Source organism: Nannobrachium achirus (assembly GCF_963921795.1).
Source record: "Nannobrachium achirus genome assembly, chromosome: 2".
NCBI classification, from domain to species: domain Eukaryota; kingdom Metazoa; phylum Chordata; class Actinopteri; order Myctophiformes; family Myctophidae; genus Nannobrachium; species Nannobrachium achirus.
Genome location: NC_137811.1, coordinates 77,559,091 through 77,574,074, shown reverse-complemented (window position 1 = coordinate 77,574,074; position 14,984 = coordinate 77,559,091). Strand labels below are relative to the sequence as shown.

At 44.4% G+C, this 14,984-nt stretch overlaps 1 protein-coding gene across 2 annotated transcripts in view; it reads left to right on the top strand.

Moving 5' to 3' along the window:
- Nucleotides 1–7,409, top strand: part of flad1 (flavin adenine dinucleotide synthetase 1) — a 34,428-nt gene extending 27,019 nt beyond the window's left edge. The window contains exons 7-11 of one of the 2 annotated variants that reach the window (XR_013962973.1): nt 1,884–1,982; nt 4,538–4,727; nt 6,271–6,344; nt 6,484–6,936; nt 7,070–7,409. Coding sequence is in view for 1 of the 2 variants with exons in the window: in XM_080747525.1 (XP_080603651.1) it covers nt 1,884–1,982; nt 4,538–4,727; nt 6,271–6,344; nt 6,484–6,619 (499 nt within the window). In the remaining variant the exon portion in view is untranslated. Of the gene's footprint in view, nt 1–1,883; nt 1,983–4,537; nt 4,728–6,270; nt 6,345–6,483 lie in introns of both variants that reach the window. The other variant, XM_080747525.1, reaches the window with a different exon arrangement.
- Nucleotides 7,410–14,984: the final 7,575 nt, after the last annotated feature.

Genomic DNA, 14,984 nt, shown 5'->3' with positions numbered 1-14,984 from the left:
TATATTTCCACCTTCACTCCAGAGGACCACTATATTTCCACTTTCACTCCAGAGGGCCACTATATTTCCACCTTCACTCCAGAGGACCACTATATTTCCACCTTCACTCCATAGGGCCACTATATTTCCACCTTCACTCCAGAGGACCACTATATTTCCACCTTCACTCCAGAGGGCCACTATATTTCCACCTTCACTCCAGAGGACCACTATATTTCCACCTTCACTCCAGAGGGCCACTATATTTCCACCTTCACTCCAGAGGACCACTATATTTCCACCTTCACTCCAGAGGGCCACTATATTTCCACCTTCACTCCAGAGGGCCACTATATTTCCACCTTCACTCCAGAGGACCACTATATTTCCACCTTCACTCCAGAGGGCCACTATATTTCCACCTTCACTCCAGAGGACCACTATATTTCCACCTTCACTCCAGAGGGCCACTATATTTACACACTCACTCCAGAGGACCACTATATTTCCGCCTTCACTCCAGAGGACCACTATATTTCCACCTTCACTCCAGAGGACCACTATATTTCCACCTTCACTCCAGAGGACCACTATATTTCCACCTTCACTCCAGAGGGCCACTATATTTCCACCTTCACTCCAGAGGGCCACTATATTTCCACCTTCACTCCAGAGGGTCACTATATTTCCACCTTCACTCCAGAGGGCCACTATATTTCCACCTTCACTCCAGAGGGCCACTATATTTCCACCTTCACTCCAGAGGGCCACTATATTTCCACCTTCACTCCAGAGGGCCACTATATTTCCACCTTCACTCCAGAGGGCCACTATATTTCCACCTTCACTCCAGAGGGCCACTATATTTCCACCTTCACTCCAGAGGGCCACTATATTTCCACCTTCACTCCAGAGGGTCACTATATTTCCACCTTCACTCCAGAGGACGACTATATTTCCACCTTCACTCCAGAGGGCCACTATATTTCCACCTTTACTCCAGAGGGCCACTATATTTCCACCTTCACTCCAGAGGGCCACATTGCATATTGCTACGTCCTACTTTGTCATTCTAGTATCTCATACTAAAGAAGCAAAAATAGCAGATCTACAAGCTCAAAACGCATCATGCTGCGATGCGTTTTGAGCTTGTAGATCGGCTATTTTTGCTTCTTTTGAATTGGAATCCTGAAATACTTTTTGTTATTTTTTTAATTGGAATGCTGAAATGTAACATTTTTATTTAATTTGAAACGCATTTAGTTATATAGTCATGTTAACTTTATGAACCTAAATACAAAGGTAACATGTCATTAGGTCAAACACCCTTTGGATCGACCACCAAACTCTAACCCTAACCCTAAACCTAACCTCAGTAAAACTATGCCTAACTCTAACCCTATGCCTAACTCTAACCCTAAACCTAACCTCAGTAACCGTGACGCGGGTGATTATCTAACCTGCCTATGCTGTTCGACCCAACAGGAGTTCGACCGATGGGGCAGTCCCCAAATACAAATACATTGGACATAAAAAATACATTTTAATACTAGTCATTAAGCTACTAATATAGACTGATGGAATTAAAGCAGGTCATGTTTGTAATTGTAGCAGCTGAAATCAATAATATGTCAGTATTCCGGTATTAACCTGCAGGCCGCATTAAGTGAAGGTGGGGGCCGCATGTGGCCCCCGGGCCGCCAGTTGACCATGGATGTCATAGATCATGTCTTGTTGATACACTTATCAGATCAGTGTAGCTGCTGCCTCCTTTAATCAATCCATCTTTCCTTCTCTGTGTGTGTGTGTGTGTGTGTGTGTGTGTGTGTGTGTGTGTGTGTGTGTCTCTCTCTCTCTCTCTCTCTCTCTCTCTCTCTCTCTCTCTCTCTCTCTCTCTCTTTCAGGAAGTGTCCAGATATTAAAGATAAGGTGAAAGCTCTCTACATTCGGGTCGTCTCTCCCTTTCCAGAGATGGAGCGCTTTCTGCAGGACACCATCAAGAGGTGACACACGCACACACACACGCACGCACGCACACACACACACACACACACACACACACACACGCACGCACGTGAACACAAACGAGGGATGCCAACTAGGGATGTGAAATATTTACTCGATTTTCGACTCATGCTCATCGTGACTAAAAAGTTGAAAAATCTATTTTATTTTTAAAAGTGTTTTTAATCGGTTAAAAGTTAATGTTTTCCAAATGTGAGAGGAACTTTACTTTATTTATTTTACTTTATTTATTTATTTGGACAGGACAGTACCAGTTAATGGACACATTGACATTGACATGTTGCATAATAAATACAAACATACAAAAATCTCAGTGTAAACCAGCCGGAGTTAGCTTAGAGCTAAATTTCATCCGTTGTCCTCACATAAAACAAGAAACAAAACAAGACTAACAGTAACAAGAACAGAACAGTACAGGGCGAACAAAACACAACAAGAACAAGGTGCTTGGCGCAACAGAGTGCCTAATGCGACAAAGTGCTTAGTGCTAGAAGTAAGCTAAAAACCATATAGGAGAAACTAGCCTGGCAGAGTAATTCGTACCGGCATTAAATAGTTCTTATAGGTGGTTACATGTTTGTGATCGTTTTAACCATTGCTTCAACTGCCCTTTAAAAGCACCGAATGTGGGGATCTCTCTAATTGAGGCAGGGATCTGGTTCCAATATTGGCAACCATTTATGGAGAGAACGTTTTTACTAAAAGTCGTTTTTCTAAAATCAATTTCACAGTCTCCGGTGTGTGTGTCTGTGTCGGAGACAAGTGCATGTCTGTGTTTGTGCATGTGCATGTGCATGTGCATGTGCATGCATGCATGCATGCGCTAGTCAGGTCCACGGACTACTGGTTGAGAAACACTGCTGGTCTGATCGGGTGTGCGCGTCATAACGGTGCGCGCCGACTGGATGTGTTTACCTCCTGCCTTGTGCATGCTTGAAACTAAAGCTCGCTTGTTAATGGCAGCGTCGCCGTCGTGTGCGATGATTTTGTCAAGATTGACAATAAAACGCAACACAAAGTATGTGTATTACTCGTCGTCAACGTTGATGTCAGATCACATTAATGCGAGACACGTGTGTGGACACGGTCAGAGAGCGGAGGGCGGGGGGAGAGAGAGAGAGCGAGAGATGCAGACCAAACCTCCACGTTGTGATACACAGCAGAAAGGATCACTGACAGCCTGATTCCATAGTGTTGTTGTCCAGAGGAAAGGCTTCTGTAAGCCTTGTTTTGTGACAAGCAGCACATAGGGATGGGACGCTACGCGATATTATCGTTTATCGTGGTAAAAAACACTCACGATAATCGTATCGTGGAGAATTAATTTATCGTGATATCGTCCTCCGTCATGCACTGGGATCAATTCACCTTTTATTTGCTGCATATCCGGTACCATTTAAACCCTCTAGAATTGGTAAAAGGTACTATAATATACGTACTTGATGCATTTTTTTTTTTCAATCTATCAAATGTCTTTGCCAAAAAATAGCCGATCTACAAGCTCACAACAACGCGTCACGTTGTGACGTGTTGTGACGCGTTGTGACGCGTTGTGAGCTTGTAGATCGGCTATTTTTTGGCAAATGTTCCGCCCCAGGATAATGGATTTTGATTATCGTGATAATATCGTAAATCGCGATTTCTTTTGTCACAATAATCGTGATATGAAATCTTCATATCGTCCCGTCCCTAGCAGCACATGTTGCTCTCTTATCTCTCAACTGCGTAGCAAAAAAATGGCCAAAGAAATAATCATAAAATCCTTCCACACGTGGATTTTTGCCCTCGACGCGCCGACTCGCAAATAAGTCGTTTAAAGGGGAAGACCACCCATTTTATTATATATTGAACTATATCATTAATATACCTTAGAGGAGTTGTGTGGAAATAGAAAAAAATGTCCCCCCCCCCTTCTGTGTTGCCTAGAACTGGAGGATTGATTTGGGGGTTTGTATTGTAAAGTACAACTTGATGACATCACACATTGTATTTTACAATACAAACCCCAAAATCAATCCTCCAGTTCTAGGCAACACAGAAGAGGGGGAACTTTTTTCTATTTCCACAAAACTCCTCTAAGGTATATTAGTCTAGCCTATGGTCCCTTCACTTTTCGGTGTTTGATCCGGTCTACGTCATGTTGTAGTCCTAGACGGACTACACTTTGGCCGGAACTATCAAACCGGATTCAGTTTTAACCTAAAATAATTCCCCTGCACTCAAGGACATACTTTTAGGGCCTACCTAATAAACTCCTTGATGCAGAGTAGTTTTACTTTTGGAAAATTCGTTTGGTATATGAATCTTTTAGTCCAACTCATAGCAACTGGCAAGACTACACTAGGCTACTCCAGCATTTTAATAGGGATTGGGGAAACAAACGGGGGGAACCAAATCAAAGCGACGCCACTTCTTCTAGTGGTTTCCGCGCTTTTAGGTGGAAACCAAAGAGCCAGTTGTGAACGAACACCAGGCAACCTGATGAGGCGAGGTTAAGGGATAAGTAAAGGTGTCCCGTGTGTCCCAACCACAGGTACGACCTGGAGCTGATCTCAGTGGAGGGCAGCATCCGCCAGGCTCTCCAGGAGGTGCAGGAGAGGAGGCCGGAGCTGCGCGCCGTGCTGATGGGCACGCGGAGGACGGACCCCTACTCACACACACTCACACACATGTGCCCTACGGACCCCGGCTGGCCCCCGTACATGAGAGTCAACCCTCTACTGGTTAGACACACACACACACACGCACGCACGCACGCACGCACGCACGCACACACACACACACACACACACACCAGTGTTAATTTTGATAGAAAATTTTGATTTGTAGTTTTAGTGTCATATTTTAGTCACCTGAAATGTTGCCTAGTTTTAGTCTAAATCTTTTTCGAAATCCGAAATCCTCGAAAGCATTTTTCAGGCCAAGGAGAGAGAGAGGAGAGAGAGAGCAAAGGACCCAGTGGTGACAGTTGCAAAAATCTGAAAAAATCAACCCTGGTCCGAAAAATAAATACAAAACGGGCGGCAGTGTGCAAACGTGATTGGCATAACGTGAGGTAGTTTTTTTTATTCACGCGTTCCGAAAAACGCAGCAGTGTGCAAAGACCTTAAATATCATAATATTTTTGTCGACTAAATCTACAGTTTGGTAGATTTGGTCGACAAAAATGTGTTTCAGCGGGCCTTGATGCTGTTGTAAATTAATGGCTGATTTCACACTTGATTTTGTGAGCTTGTAAATCGTCTATTTTCCGCAACCAAACATAGAATGTCTTCTAGTTCTACTGGATCTCTTCTCCACCAGTCCCTCCATAACATTTGAGTCCAGCTTGTATTGAAAAGGAGCTCCTCTCCTATGAACCACCTCCACCCTCTGGTGCACAGCTGCTTTCACAAACACTGTGTCACTTAATTATCTGGTCTCCTACATTTAGTCTTTTATTATTATTTAAAAACATTAAAAAACATTCACAAAAAAAGCTAAGATTCTTAATAATTAAGAAATAGTGAAATTAGACGATCTACAAGCTCTCAACACTAGATTGGGTCAAACGTCGAATCTCTCGACCTGAAAAGTTTACTAAGTATGGACAGTCTTAAGTGGTGAAATGTCTGAAAATACACATGCACTGTCTATGAAGATATCTACTGTATGACACCTATGAAAAGGTTTTTATCTGCAACACAATGTTATATAAAAGTGGGGGTCCCTGCTTCATCTTTCTCTCAGCTAAGGGGTCCTTGGTCAGAAACACATTGAAGACTGCTGTTGTAGACCAGCTCTTTCAGAGTTTCAGGTGTTTTTCTTTCCTCTCCATCCATCATGGTCACAGTGTGATGAGCAGAGAGAGCGTTGTTCTGGAACGCTGCTCCGCGCTCTGCATTCATCAATCTGTGATCTCTAAACCAGACGGACACATGGAGAACTGACACCTACTGACACCTCTTTCTACCACACACTCTTTCTTTCTTTCTTTCTTTCTTTCTTTCTTTTGAATATTTTGAACCTTTTCGATTTTTTTGTGTCCTCAAACTAGAGAGTTAACAGTATCCTGTCTGGGAGCACAGACAGTAAATCCATATTTAAGCAGTTTCACTCTGGTGTCAGTATCATATTCAGCTCAGAATATTCAATATTGGCACCTGTTTATACACTGTACCCACACACACACACACACACACACACACACACACACACACACACACACACACACACACACACACACTCTCTCTCTGTCTCATTGTCCACTGTGTTCTGTGTCCACAGGACTGGTCGTATCACGACATCTGGGCTTTCCTCAGGACGCTCTACGTCCCCTACTGTGTGCTGTATGACAAAGGGTAAGACACACTCTATGTCCTTTTAAAACGGGTTCAATATTATTTTCCCTCATATTCTTGTCAATATAACATGAACATACAAAGTCATTATAGCCCTGCCTCTCTGATTGGTCCTGAGCGCTGTCCGTCACCCCGGCAGGTACACCTCATTGGGCAGCATGGACAACACCTGCCGAAACCCCTCCCTCCAGATGGTTGATGGGAGGGGCGTGGCCCGCTACAGGCCCGCCCACCAGCTGGAGAACGAGGAAGAGGAGCGCAACTCTCGTGCCTGACGATGAAGATGACGATGAGGAAGATAAGGATGATGACGATGACGATGATTGTCAGGACCCTCGACACACTGTTACGCTGCAGGATGAGCCCACCTAGCCGGACCCTCGCTCTCTCTCCCTCCCGTCCAATCAGCTGTTAGCAGGACATTAGTCTCGCGTAGTCAGACAACTATTCCACAATCTCTGAATGCTATATAGAGTCTGGAACTACAGCTCCCGAACGGCGAGTATCGGAAGTAGCCGCTGCTGCACTGAACTGTAGTCCCATTGGAAACATAACAGAAACACACTAGCACAGACAGTCATTCTAATGAACTGTAGTCCCACTGGAAACATAACAGAAACACACTAGCACAGACAAAGTAATTCGAGCGGGATATATTCTTGTTATGCGTGTATAGTTTAAGAAAACATTTGAAAACATCATGGAAGTAACACCAACAACACCAGAATAATATATAATATTGAAAGAAGACATAACGCTTCCAGTAGGACTTGTTATTGCTACTGCACCAAGGGAGCGGTTGGTGCGTCACATCCTACTCATCATAAGACTTCCGTTGCCCCAGACTGGATGACAGGATCATTTGTAAATCACAGAGTCAACAGTCTGGCCACGCGAGACTAGCAGGACATGGACCAGTTTACTGAGAGAACGCTATTTTCGCTAATACTCCACAATATGATACAAAATTCCACGCAGCTACTGTCTGACTGTGTGTGTGTGTGTGTGTGTGTGTGTGTGTGTGTGTGTGTGTGTGTGTGTGTGTGTGTGTAATCAATTTAAAGCTATTTCTCTGTGATTTTCAATAAAACATTCAGTTGTCTCTCCCAGACGTTTGTTGGTGTAATCTCAGCTCTCCTACCGCCGGCCTCTCCCTGAACTATGCATGGGACGATATGAAAATCTCGCGTCACGATTATTGTGACCAAAGAAATCGTGATGTACGATATTAGCGCGATAATCAAAATATACCTAACTAACATCCATTATCCTGTGGTATTGCGAGTAACGTGTTGTGAGCTTGTAGATCGGCTATATTTTGGCAAAGAGATTTGGTAGAGAGTGAAACGATTTCCAGGTCTGTTTTACCAATTATAGAGGTTTAAATATGGTACCGGATAATTATGCAGCTCGGCAAATAAAAGATGAATTGATCCCAGTGCATGATGAGGATAATTTCACTATAAATGTATATGGTAAATGATGCGATTATTGTGAGTGCTTTTTATCACAATCAACGATAATACCGATTACCATCCCATCCTATCCCTGCACCGGGGCCGTACCTATGTTCCCAAGGGTCTATGTTCCCCACTTCCCCCCCAAAAAGGTTCTATGTTCCCCAGGTTCTATGTTCCCCACCCCACTCCTCAAAAAAAGGTTCTATGTTCCCCACTAAACCAAATAAAGGTTCTATGTTCCCCGCTCACAAAAAATGCAGGAAATGGTGGGCACAAACCAAAAATGCAGGTAATGGTGGGCGGGTCCGCATCAGAGTTCCGACGGTCCGGTATTCCGACACTAAAACTATAACCCTAACTCTACCCCCAACCCTAAACCTAACCTCAGTAAACCTTACCTCAGTAACTAACCTGCCTTACGCTAAGTAACTAACCTGCCTTACGCTAAGTAACTAACCTGCCTTACGCTAAGTAACTAACCTGCCGACGCTAAGTAACTAACCTGCCGACCATGTCGGAACAGCGGATGCCCAGTCATCCAAAAAATATGGTGCCCAGATTTCCCTAGTGCCCCCCTGTCCCACTATATAGTATTTGTAATTGTTTCTTGCATTTTTGTATGAGCGGGGAACATAGAACCTTTTTTAGGTAAATGGGGAACATAGAACCTTTTCTTTGTGGAAGTAGGAGGGGAACATAGAACCTGGGGAACATAGAGCCTTTATTTGGTAAGAGGGGAACATAGAACCTTTTTTATAGGTGAAAATGGGGAACATAGACCCTTGGGAACATAGACCCTTGGGAACATAGGACGGACCCCCCTGCACCCAACTGTCTGTTTATGGCCTCCCTCGCGGCTCTCCCACTGTCCGTCTGCCCTACGCCTAATAAATGATTTGTGCAGCATCAACTGTTACATTCTTGTCTCCACTAGTTCAAATCCAGCTCAAACCAACAAGCATCCGTATGGGTGGGGGTGGGGGTGGGGGGGGACCAAGGATGAGTGAGAACATGTCACAGCCAGGAGAAGGAGACCGGCCGCCAGTCACTACTGCCGCAGACACCGGGGAGCTCCCGGCCAGCGAGCTTGTGCTTTGGGAGGCGACGCGCGGGCATCGATCGTAACGGCGTCCCACGTCTTCCTACGTGGACGTACTACAGAAAGACGCCGGCGAGCTCGGCCAGGCGTATGGAGGACGAAGATGACTGGAGAGTGGAGACGCCACCGGACGGCTCGTCTGAGGGCGGCCGAGAGGGAGGGCTCGGATACCTTACGTGCAGATTGTTGTATTCCACACTTTTAGCGTGTACTGTACGACAGGTTATATACGCACAGCTCTGCCATATTGGAAAGAAATCAGGCCTCTTCTTTGCTTTTGGTTCTGTTTGTCCACTCTCAGATTTATAGGGGGTCCTTTTGGTTCTGTTTGTGCACTCTCAGATTTATAGGGGGTCCTTTTGGTTCTGTTTGTGCACTCTCAGATTTATAGGGGGTCCTTTTGGTTCTGTTTGTGCACTCTCAGATTTATAGGGGGTCCTTGACATTAAAACGTTTGAGAACCACTGATTGTGCTACACTAGTGTAAGACCTGTGAAGGAAGTAAGGAACAGGCCCAATTTCTCTCCGATATGACTGCTATGCGTAGAGCCATGTCTTCTACTGTTCTACACAGCAGTTCACAATACATTCAGATAACAAGGTTTCTGCCCTACAACAATGATATGTAAGCCATATAAACTATCAACTCTGAGTGAAAACACGCTACAGAGAGAACAGTGAAGACCATAGTGGAGGCTGAACAAGATCCTCTACCATGCATTAACATATAAACGATGTGGTGTAGTTCCCGTTTACGGCCTCAAGGGGCCAGTGTCCTCACACTTTCCATAACCACGGCAAGATTACAATAAATTACCTTCTCCACTTTCAGACAATGATTGAATTGAGCAGCATCGATTCCACCTCTCCTTCTCTCTCTCTCCTCTCCTCTCCCTCTGCTCTTCCTCTCTCTCAGGGGCGTCAATTGGGTATGGCAGGGGTATGCAGCAGAGGGGAAAATAAAAGTTTAATTTTAAATATAAATCCATGAATGTCTCTTTGTCTACCTGTGCTGGTTATTATGTTGTTAAATTACAGTAAAATAACTACAAATGCAAAATTTTACAAAATGGTCACTTTAACAAGGTATTATAATTATATTCTCCCCATCTTGACAGAATGGTATATTCCCAGGTTCTGCAGGTCAGCTGCACAGGTGCAATGCATTATTGTTAATTGTGGCACGTTTACTAACATGCTAAGTTTAGCTGCACTTGAACAACCGTTCCAGGCTGCCATATCCAGCCCAAGAAACCTTAAAATAAATGTATCGTGCCTGTTGCTAAGTTATGGCAACATGACTGGTGTCTTCGCGCACGTGCAAGACACCAGTCATGTTGCCATACCTTAGCTTTTTCTGAACTGACGCTACTGCTCTCCCTCCCTCCATCTCTCTGTCTGCAGATTACAGTTAACTCGTCCCACCGTAGATCGATTTGGCCCCGATGTAATAAAGCTGGTCGCCTACGAGACCAAGACGGCCACACACACACACACACACACACACACACACACACACACACACACACACACACACACACACACACACACACAGCACAGCACAGCTGCATCGACAATTACCGTCTCAAGTCTCGCCCCCTCCACATCTAGTTGTTAGGGCGCACTTGATTTGTTATTAATAGCAGCAATAAAAGGAGAGATATGAAGAAGGCTTTCATGGTAATTACAATATATAAGATCTAATATGATGGTGTGTTTGAAATAGAGGAGACTAGAACAGAACGTGGACTCTGGAATTACCACAGCCTGTGTGTACTGTAGGTCCAGTTCTCTGTCATCTGAATGCTTTATTTCATAATGATGGTTGTTTGGAGGTACAGATGCACTGAGAGGAGGTCTAATATATGGTCAGATTGCAATCCAGGAGACCCAAACCAGGACCCATGTTACTTAAAGGGGTAGGATATTCCACTTTCAACAGGGAAACAGCTTATGGGCTTTTCTCCACATACACACCCATTGTAACTTCAAACTCCATTTTAACCATGATAGACTCATTAAAAACACCCATTATTTCCTCCTAATACGTGAGCAGGCCGTGTTTTTTCCATAACTTTCTTCATTTATGTGTAATAATTTGGGAAAATGGAAAAAAATGAAATACAAAAAATAATTATTAAAAATAAATTAAAAAAGTTATAAAAAAAACACGGCCTGCTCACGTATTAGGAGGGTAATATGAGTCACCAGGAAAATGGGTGATTTAATGAATCTATCATGGTTAAAATGAAGTTTGAAGCTACGTGTTGCGTGTGTGTGGGGAGAGGCCCTGGGCCTGGAGGGCCTGGTAACATTTACATCAAATATCTAAATATTGAATCAAGCTAATTAAAAACTGTTCAGGGTGTTCATAAAAGCCTGATTAGACGATAAAATTACTAAAAGTTCTTTTGAAAGTGAAATGTTTTTTTTTTAATCCCTTTAATCCCCAAATAGCAGTTGCAGTCCAGACTCCTCCACAGACCAGCAGACAAGATACAGATCTTTTTGTTTTTTTTAGTTTAGTTTAGTGTGCACTTCAAGACACGTGCACACGTAGATCTACACAGACGATGGGCAATGTGCGGCCCGGGGGCCGTATGTGGCCCTTTGGTTCACTCTGACCGGCCTGTGTAGGGTTAATTGCAAATTACAAAATAAACACATTTTCTTATTTTACCTCATGCATGGACTAAAGCTGCGTTCCTTTTATTTTGAAGTTTTTTTATTCACGTATACAGTATGGACGCAATGCGTACATCACGTGTGTGTGATCATTGGATGTTGTCTCAATAACAAGCAGGTGGTCAGACTGGTCACAGGTCAAGACCACCTGCCTTACCTTACCCATCAACAATGGCTAAAGTGGCCAAAAAAAGAAAAGTCGATGCCCAATGCCGGGTTTTCAACAAAAATGTGACTGCTAAGTATTTATTTACTGAAGTCAGAGGTTCCACTCCACACTTCCATGTCTAATCAACCAACCACAGTGGAGTATAGACTCCACCATTCCATGTCTAATCAACCAACCACAGTGGAGTATAGACTCCACCATTCCATGTCTAATCAACCAACCACAGTGGAGTTAACCTCGCATCACCAGGCTTTCCGCTGGGGGAAAGCCTGGTCTTCGTTTACTAAACGGGCCGTTTGATCCGGCCGGGAGCGGAAGATCTCCTACGTTTTTCTGTAGTCCAAAACGGACTACACTTTGGCCGGAAACAACGACCGGAAACCGTTTCAACCCAGTTAGCGCATGCGCAAGTAGTTAGCCATGTAGTTAGTGCATGCGCAAGTACGGGTTAAAACTGTTTCCGGTCGTTGTTTCCACGCCTACGTGGTCGTTGAGATTCTTTGAACTTTTGACTGACTGTGTATATTGAATTGTGATGTATATCTTTAGACTAATAATATGTAAGTTCTATTGTAATTTGCACTTGACTTAAGTGAGTTGGGATTTGTTGCTACACGGACATAGGAAAGGTGTCGCTCCTACGGACCTTATAAAATGTGACACTGTCTTTCCCCACAATATACAACGCTGAAGAAGGCTTCACGCCGAAACGCGTCCGTTTGTTTGCTGCTCTGCAGCTTGCCATGACCAACTAAACTTAAAATAAATGTGCCTTAAATGGACTTGTCCGAGAGTGCTGGTGTTCTCTTTGAGATTTCGAGTATAGACCCCACCCTTCCATTTCTAATCAACCAACCACAGTGGAGTATAGACCCCACCCTTCCATTTCTAATCAACCAACCACAGTGGAGTATAGACTCCACCCTTCCATTTCTAATCAACCAACCACAGTGGAGTATAGACTCCACCCTTCCATTTCTAATCAACCAACCACAGTGGAGTATAGACTCCACCCTTCCATTTCTAATCAACCAACCACAGTGGAGTATAGACTCCACCCTTCCATGTCTAATCAACCAACCACAGTGGAGTATAGACTCCACCCCGTAGCAATCCACCCAAGATGCTCCTCATGTTCTAACCAATCAGCTAACAGGATTAACACCAGTAAGCTGTGGTTAGCCAACCACGGTAGAGTGGCTGTACCCAGCAGCTCCCAGGTGTGTGTGTGTGTGTGTGTGTGTGTGTGTGTGTGTGTGTGTGTGTGTGTGTGTGTGTGTGTGTGTGCGTGCGTGCGTGCATGTGATTAGACATTTAGAGGTTACTTTAAGGGGTCAGGGCTAAACCTGATTGAGTGTTAAACCTGATTCATACTCAGTGGCACGCTGGCGCCGCGCAGCGGAAAACAGCCAATCTGCGACACATTGTGAGTTTATAGATCGGCTATTTATTTCCAGCTGTTTTTCTGCTGTTGTCGGCGATTTTCAACGGCATCCTCAAATATCCTCGCGAGCATAGCAATACAAACGTGTGTGTGTGCGTGCGTGCGTGCGTGCGTGTGTGTGTTTGTGTGTGTGTGTGCGTGCGCACTCATGCGTGCCAGTGCCGTTGGATGTTGCTCAACTCTGTCAGGGTAAATACAGACTGGTCGCCGACAGGGCGACAAATGAACTCCTGCTGAGGTGAAATGTATCGTTAGTTTGTGGCTCGGTGCTTTAGACTCCACCGCCCCGCGGGCCCTTCAACAATAAAAGGCAGCCAGCTGTGTGTGAAAGCATCCCCCCCCCAGCCCGCCCCCGGCCCCCCCAGCCCCCCGGAGCCTCCACACATGAGCAGGTGGTCCCCGGAAGGTTTTGTGTTCCTGAGACGGTTGGATCGCTGTGACAAACCCCAGGATTATGTCTCCACCGTCCAAGTACAGAAACCTTGTATGTCCCCCTCCCAAAAACAAAGAATAAATACAAAAAAAAAACATGCTTTTAAACAGGGGGAGGGAGCAACAAAATAACATGTTTTCCAAATTGATCATGTGTGACCTAGTTATTATTTTGTCACAATCTCGTAATACGTATTGGTTCAATATCTATTAAAGGGATATTCCACTTTCAAAAGAACTTTTGGTCATTTTATCGTCTACTCAGTCTTTTGTGAACTGAACACCCTGAACAGATTTGTATTTGCTTGATTCAATATTTAGATATTTGATATTCATATTATCAGACACTCCCCATCAAGGGCCATTCCTATACAAACCCAAACTTCATACTCCATTTTAACCATGATAGATTCATTAAAAACACCTGTTCTATTTTTCTGGTGACTCATTCTACCCTCCTAATACGTGAGCTGTCTGTTTTTTATTTTTTATTATTATTTTTTTTAATCAACTTTTTTCTTTTCTTGTATTAGGCTACATTTTTTCCATTTCCCCAAAATAATATAAAAAATAAATGAAAAAAGCTCACACATATTAGGGTAGTGAGTCACCATAAACAAGGCAGTTGTTTTTGAGTAGATGGTAAACTGACCAAATGTTTTTTTTTTCTTTGTTTTTTTTAAGTGGAATAAACTATTTTTTTTAAAGTATAGTCAACACAGAGCATTCATTTTACAGGGCCAAAAACATAATTACGGAGATACGAGATTTTTCCGCCCGACACGGCGATCTGAGACTGCCTTGATGTGAAAAGCATCGACTCCTTCTTCCACCCCCCTCCCCCCCCTCCTCTCCCCCTCCCCTCCTCTCCCCCCCCTCCCTCCTCTCCTCGCTCACTTTCATCCTCTATTAATGTGTGACACTTTGATAGTGAACATCCCATTTCCCCGGTTCAGCCTGGGTGCCTTTACATGCAGATGGGGGGGGGGGGGGGGTGATTTGCATACAACTCAAAGGGTCTCTCTTCTCTCCTGATGATTTGTGACACCAGAGCGTCCATTCATCCTGCGCTGCTAAAAGCGTTAGCGTTAGCGTTCCCCCCGCCAGGACGAGCGGGGCTGAATCGCTGTCTCACGCTGCTCCACGGTGTCGTGTTACACGGCGGGGACCGTAGCGTAGCGGCCCGGGATCGGATTAGAACCCATTTAGGCCTAGAATTGCGGCCGGAATGAGGATCAGCATCTCTGAGTCTGAGGACATGGTTCTCAGCAGGGAACCGATGGATTGTGCAGTCCAAGTAGGGAATGAGACTCCAGGTGAAGGAGTTTAAGTATCTCGGGGTCTTGTTCAC